Source organism: Carya illinoinensis, chromosome 6 (genome assembly GCF_018687715.1).
Source record: "Carya illinoinensis cultivar Pawnee chromosome 6, C.illinoinensisPawnee_v1, whole genome shotgun sequence".
Taxonomy (NCBI): Eukaryota; Viridiplantae; Streptophyta; class Magnoliopsida; order Fagales; family Juglandaceae; genus Carya; species Carya illinoinensis.
Window position 1 is genome coordinate 36,498,340 of NC_056757.1, and position 19,719 is coordinate 36,518,058.

A 19,719-nucleotide genomic window follows, 5' to 3' on the forward strand; every position below is an offset into this window, starting at 1 on the left:
GTAATGATAATTTGATCAAAAAATAATTTTTTTGAGATTTATTATATAGTGAAGATGAAAGATTATAAGAGATTACAAAATAAGTATAGTATTAAGAATTATCTCCTCTTCAAATCACATAAATCTGTATGTCTATTTCTTTATTTTTTTTATATTTATTTACTATTCACTCCCGTAGATATATACATAGACACCGTGCAATCGCACTGAATCAATATCTGAACATAATACTGATCGAGCTATAACAATCTCGATTGAATTAGAAATGGATTTTTTTCACCTTCTAACTTGTTGTGCTGTTTTTAGACATTAATGTAATGTTTTTTTGAAAATTCACGTAAACGGAGTGAACGAGAACTCGAGAAGTATTACAATAGTAGAAAGTATTATAAAAATAAAGTAATATTATTTTATATAATATATTACATGTACTTTTTAATAAAAAATAATTTTATAATTTAATATATATTAATTTCTAAATTTATTTTTAAATAATTATTTTTTTAACGGCACAACTAGTTTGATGTATTATCATTATTTTCGGTGAATCATGATCCAAACACAGGTACATTTGACACACGGGAAGGATCTACTGATCATCGATATCATAAGCAGACAGATATGACTTTGCTGACTTTTTTATGTTTCACGAAGATCGTGAAAGATATTTTTAGCCGTTAACACTTGCTTTGTTACTTTTTAAGGGCAATGAATCCCTTTAATTTCCTCGCGAAATGATTTGAAAGTCAGTGCTTACTGTTTCGGATGCCTCGTCGTCCATTCTTTAGTTGCCTTGATGCTAATGAAGGGAGTGATCATGATTGAAGTCCGGGTAAACAAAGGAAGTAATTTTTAATCCAAAAGATGACTTCGAAACCTGAATAGGGTGAAATGTTCCTACTTTGAATTTAACACCTGACTTATAGCCATACTTTCTTTCCATCTCGGGGTGTCATAAATGGCACGAGAAGATTTTGCCGACTGTTCATACTTTATTCCCAGTCTGACTTGGGTCTATGTCCGGCACTTGGTCCCAGAAATTCAAATGCTTTGCTTTGTCGCAAGCTTACTTACTGTTTCTCTTTCTGTGTCAGCCTAAGTAGATATCTGCGGATTAAAAAAACAGGAAAGTAAGAAGCTCGGAAGAACAGCTCCAGGCGAGTGTGATAAGAACCTGAAGGAAGGGTTTAATCAATTATAGCTTATTATCTTACTGCCACTTTTTTATTATTTTAATTTTTAAAATAATAATTTTTAAAAAAATAATAAATTTATCACTACCTTTAATCAATAATTTCATTAGACCCCACCCAGTATTTAATCTTACTGGGATCCCACTCATGGCCGATCGATCGATCACCTCTCTCTTTTTTACTCTTTCTGCACTTTTGTCACCGCTTTGTCTCTTTATGACTCTTCTACTGTTGGCCATTGCCATTGAATCCTTTTTCTTTTTCCTTTTCCTCTCATGTTATATTTTCTTTGTGGGGCCAAGGCTGTTTCTTTCTCCCTGGGGCCCCCCCCCCCCCCCCCTCCTTTCTCTGCTACCTCTCTCTATCTTTATACTCAGGCATGTGTCGGTGGACAGCAAGCATCCTATGATGTTTTTCTCCCAGCTTTGCAATATATAGTTAATAGTTCCCTTTCACTTTCATTTCCAGAAGTTGAATTGTCCTTTCTGGTGCATTCATGGCTCCAGCTTGTGTCTTTCACTCCCCTCTCAGTTTTACAGCATAAATGGTGGATGATTCTTGAACTGATAGTCATCTCTCTGATGCTGCTCTTGTCAGGTGATTGTTACTAGCCTACTGCAGCTTGAACTCACACTACTACTTTCAGACTTAAATTTCATTTTTTAATTTTTTGGGACTCAGCTCTTTGCCTTTATGGCAGTCTACAACAGAGTCATTCGGAATAACTGTTCATTTTGTAAGACCACTGGTGTGGCATTAGTTAGCACAAGACCTTGTTCATTATTTTGGTTTCAGAAACTTAGAATATTTTTTTTACACCATTTGTGTTTCCATTTACTGATCCTCTATGTAAACACTATTTTGATATTTTCTGATTGAAGAGGAACGGACTGAGCACCAAATGTAGAAATCTCCTTATATTGTCCTGCTCTTAGATTGAGAGAGATAAATACAGTGTGTAGGTCCTACGGTAAATGTTGTGGAGTCCACAGATTGCGAGTATTTTTTTCCAGTCTAGGCTCTAGAACTTGGGGATGAATTATGGGGGATCTTTTTTTTTTGTGAGGGACAAACTGCATTTATGTCTGTACCCAATTAAGAACTCTACTCAGTCAATCAACATGCGTATAATGCTGTAGTTGTTAAAAGAAATTATGGGGGATCTCAATCCACCTTGTCACAATTATTATCATAGCTAGAACACAATATTCCCTAATTTACCTTAATATTTAACCCCTTCACACTTTCCTTCGATGAAAGTGAATCAATTGCAATTAGTTCTCTGGAGTTTGTTGTCTTGGCAAAGAGATAAGTGTTGTATAATCTACAATTTCCACTAGACTTACTTCATAACCATCAATTATTGTCAGGAAGAATTTACCCCAAATCTCCATAAGTTGGTTTCTTTGTATTGTTCTTTTTTACTCAATATTTAGTCGAGTTATTGACATTAATGGAACAATTTACCAAAAGGCGTCCCCTTTCAGCTGCAATTTGTAAATCGCTGAATAAGGATGGAACAATTACAATTTCCCGAAAGGTGTCCTCTTTCAGCTACTGAATAAGAATGGTTACTGAAATGTTTAGTTTTGCTTACTGATGAAAAAATAGATTTACTAATCAAGTTATTGTGATTTAGATTGAAATTAAGTCATCTTAGAAGGACCTTTAATGCAATTATCAGTAACATGTGCTTGTAATAGCGGAAGGCAAAAGATGGATCAGTAAAGCATTGATTTTTCTTATAAAGTGTGTTGATATGGCTAAGATTGTAAATCTCAGAGCTGAATACCTCAACAATCAAAAGATATTACCTTGCGTCTTAGTTAAATGGACTTGCTTTCTTTTCTTTAATTTTTGATCTGGTATTTTCCTAAGAAAGATTCTTGTTGATAGATGGTTTTTGTACGTCAGGATTGAGTTCCGCCCCCCTGGCTGAATAGAAACCGAAATCATGGACCACAAGTCTTGGCTTTGGAGGAAAAAATCTTTAGACAAGACAATTGTTTCAGCTGAAAGGGTTTCTGTTCCCTTGAGGAGAACTGAAAAAGAGGTAATGGAGGCTTCTCTTGATCATCTACCTTGTGTTCTATTAACAAATTTCCTTCATCTTGTCTCACTTTTCATTTTCTGTTCATCAATTTACCATGGAAGATTCCACATCTACATTTTCTATCTTGCGCATGCCTCTTCTATTTTCTGACTTATTTTTTTCTTCCCCACTGTCTGACCACTTGTGTGAGCACCTCATAGCCCATGGCATTTTAATTGGTGGAGGATGTGTTAAATGTGATTATAATACATCAGTCATGTTTCTTTTATTAGATATGTATACTTCCAACACCACATGAAGGAGGACCAGAAAGACATGTGAAAAATCTCAACGAGAAGTTAGCTTCAGTCCTCCTTGATTGTCATGCCAAAGATGACCTTGTGACAAAACATGCAAAAGGGGCTCAAGAAGCTGAAACAGGTTATTCACTGATATTCTTAACTGTCCTCTTCAATGATGCATCCTGTGGAGATTAGTTGTATTGGTTTATGCAAATCATCTGCTCTCTTTGGCTTTCCGCTGACTCAATAAACGGAAATCTTCTTTTTAGGGTGGGGGAAAGAAGCAGCAGTATGCCAAAAACAAGAAGCAGATGAAGCTTTAATGCAGGGAACAACTGCAAATGAACAAGTAGCTTGCTCAGATGCTGCATTGAAGGAATGTATTCAGCAATTATGCACTGTTCGTGAAGAACAGGAGCAGAGGATACGTGATGCCACCATGAAAACATCAAGAGAATACGAGAAAGCCCAGAAGAAATTGGTGGATGAATTGGAGGAGAAGAGCAAACAGCTCGCGAAATTGGCTATTGAGAATGCCCATCTGAGTAAGGCCTTAATAGCCACAGAGAAAGTTGTCAAAGATTTACAAAAACACAAGTCTCAGGCAGATGCAGAATTCAATGTCCTAATGGTTAGATTAGATTCTGTAGAAAAGGAAAACACTTATGTAAAGTATGAGTTTCACATACTTGAGAAGGAGCTTGAGATTCGAAATGAGGAGATTGAATATCGTCGTCGATCTGCGGATGCAGCACACAACCAACATTTGGAAAGTGCAAAGAAAATTGTAGAATTGGAAGCAGAGTGTCAAAGACTCCGTCTCCTCATGCAAAAGCGGCTGCCAGGTCCTGCTGCTTTGCAAAATGTGAAGAGTGAAGCTAATATGTTGGGAAGGGATCACACGGATATGAGAAGAAAAAAGCAGAATCCTACAAGAGATCTTGTTGTCCGAGAAGCCACCGCCTCTCCTGAAATTCCCAGTAAGAAGATCAATTTCCTGGTCGAAAAAGTACGTGATGTGGAAGAAGAAAACAAGGCTCTTAAAGAAATTATAACCAAGAAGAACTCTGAACTTTATTCTTCAAGGATCATGTATGCTCATACAGCTTCCAAATTATCGCAGGTGGAGGCTCATGTTAGACAGCTTTCTAAAGATCAAAAATCCATGGAGGCATTGAGCTGTAGTCCTATGTCAAATGAACTTTCTCTACTGTCAGAGTCTGAAATTGGCAGTGATGATGGTGTTAGTTCTTCTGGATCTTGGGCTAATGCACTAATTTTAGGATTGGAGCATTTCCGAAATGTGAAACTCAAAGATCCAACGGTACACAAAGCAATCGAAGCTTCAGACATGTGTTTAATGGATGATTTTGCCACGATGGAGAAACTTGCGATAGTTTCTGTGGATACACCTGGAAATGCGTCTCTCCCCAATTTGGATGGTAAGGATCTAGGTCCAGTTTCAACTCATTCTGGTTTCAGTAACAGAAAACAAGAGATGCAATCAAAAAACATGCCGACTGACAAAACGTTTGACTGGCTTCAAGTTGTTTTACAAGCAATGCTGGAGCAAAAGCATATTTCGAAAAGAAGCCTTTTTGAACTTTTTGAGGACATCAAGATCGCTTTGGGTTATATAAACCATCCAACAACACATGAAGCTGATGCAACTGCAATCTCAGGGCATTCTGGAGAGTCTACCCCTCTCCACGTTAGAGGTAATATAACCCCAAAATCTCCCAAGACATCCCCACTTGTAGATTCTTTGAACATAGTTTCGACAATTGACACCCTAGTGGAAGGAAAGGGAAAACAACATTACCTACCTAATCTGAGTAAGTCGATCCATCAAATCATCAAGCTGGTTGAAGGAATCAAACTGACTTCGTATGTCAGCAGTAATAATCCAGAAGAGTCTAAGGGGGATCAAAATCCTAAACCATTTCATTCAGCAACATCGGCAGACTACTTTGTCCACGTTTTCCAGTGGAAAAGTTTGGAGCTAAGTGCTGTTCTACAACAATTCATTTGTACCTGTACTGATCTCTTAAATGGAAAAGCAGATCTTGAAAAATTTGCCGCGGAAGTGATGTTTGCTTTAGACTGGATTATTAACAACCATGTGACCCCTAAAGATGCTTCAAGCTTAAGAAATAAAATCAAGAAGCATTTTGGTTGGATGGAATCTGGAACTGAAAATCAACCTGGAGTTCAGACATCTAAAGAGTCATCGTGTTTGCCATTGATTGCTTCTTCACATGACCAAGTTGTTTTGCTCCAAATGGAGGACATTCAGTGTAAACTGCAAGAAGAAAACAGTAGATTAAAGGAGGAATTGAAGAAGAAGGAAGCTGCAAAGAAAGACATGGAAGCTAGGTTACAATCAGCAATTGATATGAGTGAGGCCTTGATGATACAACTTGGGGACTCGGAGAAAAGCCTTGGAAACTTACAAGCAGAAGTGGAAACTTTAAAGCAATCAAAGGGGATGATTGAAGATCAGATTGAAAATCAACAGTTGATAAACGAAGATCTTGATACTCAACTTACTGTTGCCAAAGCTAAAGTGAATGAAGTTTTCCAGAAGTTCTCATCTTTGGAAGTTGAACTGGAGGATAAAAGTAACTGCTGTGAAGAATTAGAGGCAACATGTCTTGAGCTTCAACTTCAGCTAGAAAGGTAACTACTGATTGCATAGTTCTACCTTATTTACTAACTAAACAAAAGCATTTCTATTTTATGGGGGATTTTGATTTCTTCAATGTAACTCACAGTGTTGCTAAGGAAACTCCGAAGTACAGCATGAATCAAGAGGGAAGGCAATCCCAAAATGTATGTTTTTGACATCTTTTGTGTTTGGGAACAGACCCATGTTTTAGCTACACAAACTTTGTATTTAACTGAAAATAGATATGTTTGATGAGTTGAGCTAATGGTATCATAAAAACCAATCGTATTCGTATTCAGTATTTTAAATAAGAGGGAGATTATTGTTAACATCAGATAATATACACAGCAAAGAATTATTGTGCAGATATATTGCGATACAACATCTTTTTTGCATGGTAGTTTGTTTTACATGGAGTTCAGTATTGTGAGATATAATTTTTCAATGCATTTTTAACAAAGCAAATTACTATATTCTATCATATAAAATTAATTTTGTCGAATGTTTTTCAGGGTTGGGAGATCACAACAGCTTCCCTAAAGTTGGCAGAGTGCCAAGAAACTATCCTACACCTGGGAAAACAGCTGAAGGCTCTTGCTTCACCTAGGGAAGCGGCACTGTTTGACAAGGTTTTCTGCAACACCAGCACTGCAGTTTCTACCATTGATGATAATAAGAAATTGAGCAAGCGTTCTTCCCTCCGTGATCGAATGCTAGCTGAGGATGATGCTAAGGTAGAGATCCTTAAGTCTCCAAAAGCTAAAGAAACTACAAGCAGCACTGCAGACGCAGAGAAACAACTTGTTCTCCACTCTAGTAGCTATAATGCTTCATGTGCTCCAAACGCCCTAGTACATGCTCCGGGAGCATGTTTCGGTTCGAACCACGAAGGAGCTAACAGTGCAGCCAGTTCTCTAACTGTTGTCCCAAATAAAAAACAGGGAGGATTCGGTTTGCTAAGGAAACTTCTGCTGAGAAGGAAGAAAGGAAACGTCAAGAAATCAGGATCTGTTGTAGAGGAAGAACCAAGGCTGAAAAAACTGCCTTAGCAACACAACACGTGCCCGACAAAAAAACAATTAAACGCAATGTTCACCGTTATTGTTGATTATTGATTGTATTTGAACCGTTCGACCTTTTCGAATGAAGAGAATGGAAGTTTGGGCTTCTTGTCTTTCATCTTTCTGTTTTCTCATTAGAGGGGTTTTTTTGGTTGTTCCAAGTGGTTGCTGTTGCTGATGTACATATACATCTGGGTTTGAAGAAATTTGAGAGCCTCCATATACATGTTACATAGAAAGGACGCTGTAGTTGATCATGATGACATTGACCATCGGCTATCATTTATTGAGTGTTCTGGTCATGACTGCAAGGCAGGGCAATTTGAAGAAGATAGAATGCAACAGTTAATAAGTCAACTGTCCTATCTTTTCCCTCCATCTTCATTTAGTATTTTTCGCACTGTCATAACTTCAATACAAGTATTCATTTTTTACTTAATTTTTTTTCTACTCGACAATATAAATTTAGAGAGAGAGAGAAATACACTTTGCTCGGATTTTACAAATCAAGAGCAGTTTTTGAACAAAGGGAACTCTATTCGTGCGAGAGGGCCCAAATCAAGGGCATTCTGCCATTTACATCGGTGGCGAAAGCCCAAGCGCGCGCATGACATGCCCATATAAATTTGGAAACAATTCTGCTACGGGTAGTCAATTGGTGCACCCCTTGCACAACCCCGGCTGACCTGAGGGTAAATTCGTAAATTTGTGCTAAAGCTGAATTAAGGATGCAGAGGCCTTCGTCTTTCTCGCTTAGCACGAACGAACAAGGCACTCTGGCAGTAATCCACGATACCCAGCCACTTCTCGTCTCCGCCATCGGCATGGCTCTGCACCGGCACGTCTTCGCTACTGCCTTAAATAGAGGTCTCCAAGTCTCAGAAAGCCATCAGATCAAATATTTCCAGAGAAGAGAGAGAGAGAGAGCCCACCAGGAATTAAACCCAAAGAACTGAAATCCGTACAGACGAGACATAAATGTAATATAGATAAAGGCTTATTAGCACACATCAATGAGGGAAAAATTGCAAAAATTTGGTGAGAATAAGCAGACCGCATTTTTAATTGGTTTCCTATGGTGAATCTAGATCATTGAAAACCCACTTCACTTGTGTGTTTCTAATGGAATAGATCACAATGACTCTGAGCCCAAGATCAAGAGTTATTTATCTTGAAATAAACGCAGGCAGCTTTAAGATTAAGAGCTAATAGAGAAAGATAATGCAATCTCAACAACCCAAAAAACAAAATTAGGAGATCATGAAAAAGTATGAATTTTTCCAAGAGCCACACATTTATGATCAGAGCTACGCATTTTTTAATTTTTCCAAGATTTTGGACAATGCCACAGCAATATGGAACTATTTTACATCTTTTCTTTTTCTAGGGCTCAGTTGTTCTGCTTGGTCAAAGAGAATTTTTAGATGAAAATTTTAAATTTTAAAATTAAATATTAAAATATTATATTTTAATATTATTATTATTTTAAAATTTGAAAAATTAAGAAAAAAATTAAATTGTTTATTATATTTTGTACGAGAATTTGAAAAAGTTATAATAATAAAATAAAAATTTTATATTTGAAATGAAAATTTTGTGTGACCAAACAATACTGGAGACCATAACCAAAGCTTGTAAGCATAAATAGCCACCAAATCTTTGAGGGTTTTTAAAGGCTTCAAGAATTAAAGAATAAAAATTACAAGTTTTTATGAACTGAAAATCATCTATATATATATGCTAGAAAAATAAAAAATTGCAAAAATTTAGAGAAAGTAGACTAAACACGTGAATATACCAAAATCCTTCACCAAAGCTTCCTCGTTCTCATATGAACTGAGGGTGTGGGGGGAACTATGGGAAGGAGAGCTTCAACGTCGGTGACGGGGGAATTCGGGACGGAGGGCTTCAACGCACCGTTTAGAATAAGTCTATCAGCTCATTGCCAAAGAATAGCTAAAGTATAAAATAAAATGCAATAATAGGCTCAATAAATTAACAGTAAATTTAACCATCAACTATATAGTTGGTCAAATTTATTGAATAAAAGGGGCTGGCTAAATATTATTTTTGGACTAAAATATTCACTTCCCATCCTTCTCTCCAGCGCAAGAAGAAATAGTTGAAGAAAAACTCAATATTTTCTGCCTTTTCTCTCCATCACTTTAAACTTTAAAGCACTTCAATGAGATTCATATTAATGAACTAATGCTTGTTTTTATAATTCACTGGACCACACGTTGATGATATTATTTTTAGTTTTTTTAGCAGCATATAATTCACTACATCTCAACCTACTTTGCACACAAATTTTTAGCTTATATATTTACTAAGATTGATTACAAACAAGCACCATAAATTTTAATACAACAATAAACTTTAATGCATCCATAATATTTGATATAATCGAATTCAAATTATAATTATAATTAAAATAATAAAAATTTTAAAATTAATATTTTAATAGAATAATGAAATATTTGTTGAATCTATTATTTAAGTTGTAAAAAATAACTAGCTAAAATTTATAAAAATAAATTTTTTAATTAAATTTTATTGAGGCCAGTAACATTAACTGAAAAATATATATATAAACCACAATTCGTATGATACCAGAAGCTTCGAAAAATCAACTCCCACTTCTCCTTCCCAGTTCCTATCATCGTCTATAATGCGCAAGCTTATCTTCCACTAGTCGCGAGTCAGTAAACCGTATCCACAGCTTGCAAAATGGTCTAAACTCTAAAGTCGCGCTGCTTTTGATTTTTTTTTTTTTTTGCATGCATATGCCACGCGCGTGTTAAATATGCTTGAGGATTAATTACTTCCTTCTTTTTGTATTTTTCAGACTTTCAGAGCGAATGAAAAATAGAAAAAATCTGAGATGTCTTTTACACGATGGTTACTTTCTTACACCATGTATTCAGCTTTTGCCATGTGAATGAATTGAAAATTAAAGACCCCGATTAGCTAAACTATAGACCAGCCTCAGACAAGACCGAACCGTGGAACAGAAGGCTGTGTATCTTCATGGGAATGCCGAAGATGACACTTATCTGTTCAAGCAATCTTGCCCACTAGGTTATACAGACAGACCACATGATTGCTGGGACCTTTAATTAATTAGAACTTGGTATCTCACCCTCTTTTTCCTATAATATAATGAACTGATGAGGACTGCCATTTAGGAAGACGAATTCTGGTCACGACTATCTCTATGTTGAAATTTCGCGCATTTAAACTGAAAACCAAGTCTCTACTTTTCAAAACAAAGTTGGTCGCCAAAGCTCAACAACTAGATTAGCTAGGGAACATAATATTAAGAGTTAATTCTATTTTACTTCAAGTATGCTACAGATCATGCATGTTACTTACTCTCTTTGACATGTTTGGGTTTGGTGGATGGGTGGGTGGATGCCCCCGCCGTCCACCAATTATCAATGATCCAACCAATTCATTTCTTTATTGTGCAAAACATCATAATTATGGAGACGATCGTAAAAGTGGATTAATATTTTATAGTTTGTCGTTTCGAACGGATTTAAGTACAAGTTAGGTGATTCACAACTTGCATGCATATTTGGTAGACATTAAAAAAGATGAGTGATCGCTTCTTTCAAACATTTTAGCATACAGAAACCAAACAATATTATATGTTAATTATCTAAACAATATTATTCTAAAACACATTATCATAACCTATTAAAACTGATCACGCAATACTTTCACGAATCCTATTGCCAAAAAAAAAAAAAAGGAATTTTATGAAGCCTTGATGAGATGGCATGATTACGAAAGCGGGTTGTATTATGAAGAATGTTAAGACCTAGACTGCTGATAAACAAAACAATACAGCTAATCATCCATTAATCTACACTCCAAAAACCTAGAGGCCTATCGGGCCATGGAAAGTTACCAGTGGAAAAGGACGTAAGACCGTTCATTGAGTTGGGATCAAACGCTATCAAAGGCTAATATTTTATTTTTCTTTTGTACATAGTTAGCACTTAGCCGTTGTATCTTATTGACTTGAATTTCGAACACAAACATGTGTAGACCATATTACCATCACTAAAATACAATAATGATATTTTTATGGCAACAAATGAAATCAGCACCATCGGAATGTGGTCATCTTCCATCACTCACCGTCCATCACATTATACAAAAGCAAAGTAGAAATGAATTACAAGATAAAAAGGAAAATAATTAGACGGTGAGTTGATGTTGAACGAGCAGCGGTGTTTTTTCTTTTTGGGGGAGGGTTGGTTGGTCATTTGATCCGACGGCAGAGAGTGATGCCATCACCAACAGGAAGCATGCAGATCTCAATCCTAGGGTCGGCAGCAAGGGCCTTGTTGAGCTCCAAGACGAAGTCTCTGTAGTATCTAACATACTTGCGAAGTGGCGCATCGGCAGGCGCCACGACAGAGCCGTTCCAGAGGGTGTTGTCGTAGCCGATCAATCCCCCGACCTTCACGAGGTCAATTAGCCTCTTGTGATAGTTGATGTAGTTGTCCTTGTCCGCGTCCACGAATATGAAATCATATGTTCCATGGTTCTTTTCCTGTGGTTCACCAAACATATAGCTTAGCTTTCAAGACTTTATGATAATTTTAGGCACGACGTCGTTATTTTATCTTATCAAATGAATGGTTTTGCAAGATTCTTAAATAAGTCTTCAAAATTAAAATTTAATTTATTATTGAAGTTTGAGAGAGGTGTAGTCCCCGAGGCCCAAGGCAATACCTGAGTCTGCTCGGATGCACACACGTAACAAGATGGTATCAACCTTTTTTTATGATTTTTGGGGAATGAGTTCGCCCGTAATGGTTTGAATGGTATCAAACTATCTGAAAGGCGGTATCTTTATTTTATTTTTTTCTAATTTTTGCAGAAAAATTTATGATTTTTTTATAAGTTCAAAATGTTTACGAACAGTGAAAGTAATGGGGCTCGAGAAATTTACATCTTCAACCAAAAGGTCAAGAACTGGGAGAGCAGGGCCTTCTTTGAATTCGATCTTGTGGGCAACACCGGCTTTTTCGATGATGGGCAGGCCTAGCTCGTAATTTTCTCTGTTGATGTCCATGGCCAGGATCTGTGACAATCAAAAATAGAATATTATTATTACTTTTTTTTAACTTTTTTGGGCTGTTTGGTTGAATTTGAGAGGCCATCTTATTGTTATTATTGATGATTGGTAAGTTATGAAATTTCTTACCTTTCCATCGTCAGGAATCGCTAAGGCTGTAGCGAGGAGGGAGTAGCCGGTGTAGACACCGATCTCCATGGTGTTCTTGGCATTGATGAGTTTGAGTAGCATGTTCAAGAACTGGCCTTCATCGGCTGAGGTGGTCATGATGTTCCTATTTTACCATTCAAACCATATTGACATTAAAAAGACATAAAATATTCATTTTCATTAATCATTTAAATTCATTGTTTCTTACTAAATTGAACTTTTGAGGGTCATGGTACCAGAATTGGTCTGAGATGGAAAGGAAAAAACATAAAACAGAGATAAGGAATCTTAATCACGAAACTCACCATGGATGCTTGGCAGTCACCTCTCTAAGCTCCTTCATGGGTTCAGGCTCTCTCGGGTAGACACTGGTCTCCAATATATACTACAAAACCATACCCAAAAACCAGAAACAGTCTTTTAAAACCAGAAATGGAAGATCGATAATTGAAATAATAATAATAAAAAGCTACAAAAGCCCGCTAATGGTATAAATTGATTCTCTTTCTTTTCCCTTTTCAATGTTTTCATCCGTTGGGGGCGTTAATACATGAAAGCTTTGATGGAAACACATGTACCTGGTAAAGAGCATCACTCTGCAAAAGGCTCTTGTGACCAACCTCCTGGTGCCTCCCGGCTTGGTTTTGATTTTCTTCTCCCTTGGAAGCCATTGGTGTAATACCTTTTCTTGTTCTTCTTCTTCCTCTTATCTGGCCTTTTGATCTCTGGACTTTTGCTCACCGATTAACAGTTAAGCCTGAGCTGAGAAGAGGAAAGAGGAGGGGTATATATGGGGACAGAGGAATCCGGTTTGAACCGGATGGCGGGTGTTTGGACCGCCCGCCAAACCGGTCGGGGGTGGGTGAGACACTGCAAATGTACCATGAGTCTTGCTCGAGGTCCCACTCGCTGGGGCCAATATTATATTGTTTTGGAATTAGAAATTTTGGATTCATCGCCCGTGGACCCCTGGTCTCAGTTGGGGTCTTTTTCGGCTCGCGAGGAAGGATTTAAAATATTTTGTGTACTCCCATTTTGTAGCTTGCATCTGCTCCGCTTTTACTTAAATAAAATAAAATATGTGTCATAATTACGTAAATAATGTATAATTATTTTAAAAAAATATAAATTTATTATTTAAAAATTTAATTAATTTTTTTTAAGTGAATCCAATATTAACTCATTTATTTTAATAAGATTTTACGGGCACTTAAACACTCAACGACTATAAATATCATTTTTCATAAAATATAGAGTCAAAATTCAAGTTTTTTTATTTTAATATCATCTAAAATTATTAGTTACTTTACAAATTTAAATGAATAAAGAAATATAAATTTAATCATTTATATTTTTTATTTAACCGTTACTACGCTGTAAACCAATAAAATGCTTGATAAAAATCAATAGATAATTTTCAGGAATCAGAATTCAAGGTGTCTGTCCGATCCGTGTGTATAGTAATAGATAAATAAATATAATACAGGTATTTGCCTTATCGGACCCGCAAGCTGTTTGGTGGAATGATACACGTGGCAATTTTAAATTGAAGTGCGGTTGGTGGACAAGACTAGGCAAAGAGTCGGTAGGCCGTGCCTAAACTTTTGTAAGATTTTACTGCAGTCTACCGTGGAAAAAGTAATGTGATTGTTTAATTGTTGTGCATTATTTTTATTTTTAAAAAGAATTATATTTTTAATAAAAAATTACTTTTTTACATAAATTTTATATTTACTCTTTCTTTTTTTTAAAAGAATGTATGATATAATTGTAAATATTATTTATATTTTATCAATTTATTTTTTGTAAAATGGTTTTGAGAGTGAGTTCTGAAAATTCCACTTCATCAATACGTAGAGAATGACCTTACAGTGTACTACTCAATGCTTTGAATACCGTATCGGATGGCGTACCGGTCAAGGCATTGGAACGAAATATTTCGATACTGGTATTGTTTCGTGTACCGTTTCGGGATAATCGATATATAAATAAATTATATGTATAAATATAAATAAATAAATTATATTATAAAATAATAGTTTATATATGAATAATTTATACATAAATACATATATATAAATTATAAATAATCTGGTATAAATTGGGGGTCAAAAAATAAACTTGTAGTTTGAAAAAATGAAAAAAGAAAAGAAAAGTAGAAGGCCGAAATACCGGCCGGTACGGGCCGGTACGTAGGCTGGTACAGGCCGAAATATCGGCCGGTACGACCGGTACCGGCCGGTACGGCCGGTACGGCCGGTATTCAGACCGGTACGAAATATGTGCAATATCTGTACTAGACCGGTGACCGGTACGGAATATTCTACCATTCTGACTGGTACGGTACGGTATTTAAAACCATGGTACTACTTCACACAAACGGTGGTGAAATATCGGATTTGAAAAAGAAAATTACAAGGAAATATCTAAATCAAGGTTGGTTCATTGTTAGGTGAGGTATAAGGGCGAGGCCATATGCTTGAAGTTGAAGTCAAAGCAAATAGGCAAACCGAACAACTTGAACAAGCCGCCACAACCAAAACCTACGGAAATGGGCGGTGGTTGTGTGGGGAAGACATAAGGCATAAACTAGCCTCCTTTTTGGAGTGATTGACCAGCTTCATTGACCTTTCATGGAGGTTTCTTTGGAGGAAGTTTCCTGGTTCAATTCAGTCTATAAATTTGACTGAACATGTGAGAGAAACATATATTTTTAAAAGTTTAATTTCAAAAAAAAAAAAACATATAAATTTAAGATGGACGTGAGAAGTTTATAGCCAGATCAGTTCTTTTTCCCATTATTTCTTGATTTATTTGTTGAGGACGTCTTGTTTACTGCACGTCTAATGCATGCAGTGTTTTTCATATCTATTCATGCATGACAAGTCAACACATTGATAGGATGTTGAGGTATATGCTATCCATATCTGTGTTGGGCAGAAATGAAGACAAAACATTACTCCATTACTGATTTATTTATTCAGAGGAAAGAAAAGGTTTCTTCATTGGAGTCAAATTAATTGAAAATAGTGAAAGGCTGAAGGTCAGTGTGGGAAATTGGGAATAGAAAAAAGGCAAAAGATAAAAGTCGGAAAATGATAAACATTTTACACAACAACGTTTAAAAAAATGGGTATTTTTGTAAACTACTTTATAAAATTAAAATCACTTTACAAAAATACTCTTATTTTACAACGTGTTGTGTAAATTATTGTAAAATACGTTGTCTATATCATTTATCTTTCGACAATGGTTGGGTAGTTGAACATAGGTCACAATGTGGAGTTCCGGTTGTATCAAGTATGCAAGTTCTCTACAGCCACCCTGTAAAAAAGTTAGATTACACCGTGAAAAATGTAAAAAGATTTTTTTTTTTTTTTTGGGCCCTACATTTTTTTAATAAAAGGTCTATGCAAGCTTTCAGCCTTGCATACCTGCGACTTGTATCGTATTTTTTTCCTTCTTTTCTCCTCTGGAAAAAATAAGGATTTGGAGTTTCAACATAAATATCAAATATGAGGTTATATTATAAAACTTATTTCCTAGACAATGTGAAATCCCCCTTCATGAAACTCTCATTTATCACCATTTTCATAGATATGAGGTGTCACAATCGAATCTTGCATCTAACGACGCTGTTGAAAATCTATTTGGATGCAGGAAACAGAAAGAAATTCACATGTCTATGAAAATCTGGTTTAAAGTAATCTTTCCTTAAAAGTTTGAATCCAAAGACACGTACTGTTGCTAGTGTACGTATAGAACTTCAATGACAACTACCAAAACCAAGCAAAAACTACTCGCAGCAATATAAACAATATTGTCATCTACAGCCACTTTTCAATTCTGCAGCAATTATGACAAAGACTAATAAATTATGATCTAATTTACTGTATTCCATTACACAAAATATAATGGTTACACCACACTACAAAAACATTCTCATAAAGCCTTAATCGTAAAAATCTTTTCAATCCTTCTCGTCAATGAAGTCAGTGGACATAATGGTTTTCGATGATCTTACATTTTGGATATCCCATGGTTTATTGCCCACAAAGGAACATAAGCAAGAAGAACGCGAAATGTTCTTAGTTGACGACTAATAAATCAAAAGAGTACATAAAGTTAACCAGACGTACCAATCTAGTGAGATCCTAGGAACCAAATACATACTGTCATTACGGAGATAGTAAAGCATGAAGGGGAACCATATTGAAGTTCTCATTTCTAAACAGCATTTCAATATCCACATGTTCTCTTGTCACTGAAAAGCTGAGAGAGATTTTGTAAAACCCATATCAGAACTAGAAAATTAGATAGACGAGCTTTTTTGGCCCTCAAAAAGTTGAGAATTATCTACCCATGTCCAGTACATGTTAATTTTAGAGAGAGAGAGAGAGAGAGAGAGAGAGAGAGAGAGAGAGAGAGAGAGAGAGAGAGAGAGAGAATCGTCTGCATTGCTAAGGATTCTGAAGTGTTTGCATCTTAACAAATCAATTGGGGAGCAAATGGAACAACTGGAGCTACAGGCAAGAAAGGTTCTATAATCTTCTTTTCTAAAAAATCTTAATTACCAATCTCAAAAATGTTGATCAGAATAGGGGTCACCCACGCCTTTCCAAAATTCACAAGAAGCTGACTCATGATTAGTTTTTAAACAGCACCAAACCAGGGAGACCAACAGAGAACAAGCTTAATCACTTGACTCTTTTGCTCTCCTAGCCAATGCACTTCTGATAACATAGGCCTTGCTGTCAATCAAATTCTCCTCCAACCCACTATCTTTATAGCAGCGAGTGCTCTGATCACAATCCCCCGACCCATCCCACAATGCCGTATAGTCCTCTCTCATTAGCAACGCATTATGAAGCATCGAACAAGCACCAATATAAGCAACAGCATTCTTAAACTCCTCCTCTATAGGCCGGCTCAAAACGCCCCAATTCTTCAAACTAGCAATGGTTTTAAGTGCCGGAACACGCATCAAACCATGCGCCTTATTGAAATTCTCTTCGCAAGAACCCGGCAAAGCGTCCACATATGGTACCATTAACCAAGGAAGCAAAGGGTACCCACCACTTCCAACCAAATACTGATTCACAGCCACCTCATTTATAGTCACTGAAAGTGAATTTAGTAACATTTCGTCTTCAATATCCTTGTATAAAGTTGATGACTTTAGAACCTCATAATCGCCCTTATTGCCTCGAAATCCCGCTACAATACTCAAAATTTTCGATGAGGAATCTACCACTATTTGAGCAGCAATTCTGTCTTCTTGAACTTCATCGTTTGGTGACTTGGGCACATGGCTTTTTGGAACAATTTTGAACCTTGCGCAATCAAGTACTCCACAGCAATTTGGCAATCCGGTAAGGCTTTGGAACGCTGTGGCCACGGATTCGAGCTCGTTTGGGGCCGGGAAAGTGACCCAGAATCGAAAATCAGTGCATAAGACACGGCACAATTGCTTGGTGCAGAATTTTGCTACGGACTCCGAGACACCAAACTGCTTGGAAAGCTGGCGGTAATCGGAGCCGGTGGCTATGCGAAACAGGCCGAGACCGAGCCGAAGCTCTGCAGAGAGGTTTAAGGGTGAACCGGAGGGATCGCGGCACTCCAGTAAAGGTTCGAGCAAGCCGGAGAGCCATTCGAAGGTTGAGGAGTTCATTCTGAAGCAATTCTTGAACGAGTCGGGGCTACGATTCGGTCCGAATTCAACCCGGACTTCACCGAGTCCTAGGTTTTCTTTGTCATCTGTAGGTCTAGAATCTCTTTCAGGTAAATGGATTCGCTTGCGTTTTCGGGAAGTAGATAGGAGGGTGAGAGAAGCGGAGATTTCTTGGGAGAAGAAGAAGTGGTGGATGAGAGGTAAAAAATTTGCATTGGAATTGGAATAGAAATTACGATGGGAATTAGAATTGTTATCGGACGTAAGGGAGAGGGGATTGGAGCAAGGGAAGAGAAGTAGAAGGAGCATGAGGAGTTCGGAGATCAAGGAGGAGAGTAAAGCTGCCAATTTCCGGGACTCCATTTAGAGGCAGATTTGATTTTCTCGGGAATCGAGGTATGGAGTTGTCGTGTGAAGGGTTGAGTGCGGGCAAATGGACGTGAAACAAAGGGCACATCTGATCTGGGTGTAGAGGCAGATCGTGCGGTCCCTTTATTCTTCTTCTTGTCTTTTTTAGCTGCAATAAAAATCTTCATTCCGGGGTCGGGGACACGTATAACGTGCGACTGTTTTGGAAGTTTTGATTGGTCTACTTTCCTCTTTTTCCCATTTTGTTGCAGTTGTTTCAGTGAAGTTTAAAGGACTTGACTTTTTAACCTTAGAAGTTTTACAAAAATATTCCTCCTCTAAACCAATATTGTGTACAAAATATTATGAAAAATGTTGTATGATTATCATTTTCCAATATCTAAACTCTAAAATTCTCTTTTTATTCATTAAGTATAAGTGATTGGTGTTTTTCATCTAATCTAATAAGTAGATACTATCTATGTTGATAAAAGAAAAACCTTCTCATCAGTCACTGCTTTGTATCATCTGTTGCACACCTTATGTGAAAAGTAGCTTTCATTTTTTTTTATTTCTTTTGAGTTTTGAACCGGTTCTTACTTTACAACCTCCCCCCTCCCTTCCCCCCTCCCAGGGGCCGAAACTCAACCTCCATAGTCTATTGAAGCCATGTACGGCGGTTATGTTGGAGACCGGAGATTGAAGATTGGAGAGAGAGCTTGATGAGATGTTGAGAAGAGAGATTGAAGTGATGAGAGAGGGAGAAAGGGGGTCGGATGAGAAGAAAATAAAAAATTTAAAAGAATTTAAAAAGAGAAAGAGGGCTCTGATAAGATGAGAGAGAGTTTGAAAATAGAGAGAGATGAGGGTCTAATGAGATTGAGGTGAGGAGAGAGAGTTTTATGAGATTGAAGAGAGTTGAGGAGAGAGAGTGAAATGATGAGAGAGAGAGAGAGTCAAATGAGGAAAAAAGAAAAAATTGAAAAGAAATTGAAGAGAGAGAGGGTCCGATGAGTTGAGAGAGTTTGAGGAGAGAGAGAGTTTATTGATAGAGGAGGGTTCGAGGTCAGGAGAGAGAGAGAGAGAGAGAGAGAGAGAGAGAGAGAGAGAGAGAGAGAGAGAGAGAGAGAGAGAGAGTTTGATGAGAGAGGGAGAGATTGAAAAGAGTTGAGGAGAGAGAGTGAGATGATAAGTTATTT

The 19,719-nt window shown here is 36.9% G+C and overlaps 3 protein-coding genes and 1 long non-coding RNA gene across 6 annotated transcripts; 1 reads left to right on the forward strand and 3 right to left on the reverse strand.

Moving 5' to 3' along the window:
* The first annotated feature begins 1,525 nt into the window (after positions 1–1,525).
* Positions 1,526–7,374, forward strand: LOC122313793 (filament-like plant protein 7). 3 transcript variants are annotated; one of them, XM_043129031.1, is made up of 6 exons: positions 1,527–1,790; positions 3,090–3,246; positions 3,519–3,666; positions 3,797–6,206; positions 6,302–6,359; positions 6,708–7,374. In XM_043129031.1, exons 2-6 carry the CDS (start codon positions 3,148–3,150, stop codon positions 7,242–7,244), a joined length of 3,252 nt encoding a protein of 1,083 aa, XP_042984965.1. In that variant the 5' UTR covers positions 1,527–1,790; positions 3,090–3,147; the 3' UTR covers positions 7,245–7,374. The 3 variants fall into 3 exon arrangements, with proteins under 3 accessions (XP_042984966.1, XP_042984965.1, XP_042984964.1); XM_043129030.1 differs by having other exon boundaries at positions 3,108–3,246; XM_043129032.1 differs by lacking the exon at positions 6,302–6,359 and having other exon boundaries at positions 1,526–1,790; positions 3,108–3,246; positions 6,708–6,884.
* Positions 7,375–7,662: 288 nt separating this feature from the next.
* Positions 7,663–8,535, reverse strand: LOC122313794. The gene is made up of 2 exons (XR_006243499.1): positions 8,189–8,535; positions 7,663–8,108 (listed from the first exon to the last, which is right to left on the reverse strand). It is a non-coding gene; the product is annotated as an uncharacterized LOC122313794 (long non-coding RNA).
* A 2,664-nt stretch (positions 8,536–11,199) lies between these two features.
* LOC122312350 (caffeoyl-CoA O-methyltransferase 5) lies at positions 11,200–13,269 on the reverse strand. The gene is made up of 5 exons (XM_043126925.1): positions 13,080–13,269; positions 12,807–12,886; positions 12,481–12,625; positions 12,226–12,357; positions 11,200–11,823 (listed from the first exon to the last, which is right to left on the reverse strand). The coding sequence occupies exons 1-5, from the start codon at positions 13,170–13,172 to the stop codon at positions 11,530–11,532; spliced, it is 744 nt and encodes a 247-aa protein (XP_042982859.1). The 5' UTR covers positions 13,173–13,269; the 3' UTR covers positions 11,200–11,529.
* Positions 13,270–16,834: 3,565 nt separating this feature from the next.
* LOC122312383 (protein ALP1-like) lies at positions 16,835–18,672 on the reverse strand. The gene has a single exon (XM_043126965.1). The coding sequence runs from the start codon at positions 18,533–18,535 to the stop codon at positions 17,195–17,197; it is 1,341 nt and encodes a 446-aa protein (XP_042982899.1). The 5' UTR covers positions 18,536–18,672; the 3' UTR covers positions 16,835–17,194.
* Between the last annotated feature and the right edge of the window lie 1,047 nt (positions 18,673–19,719).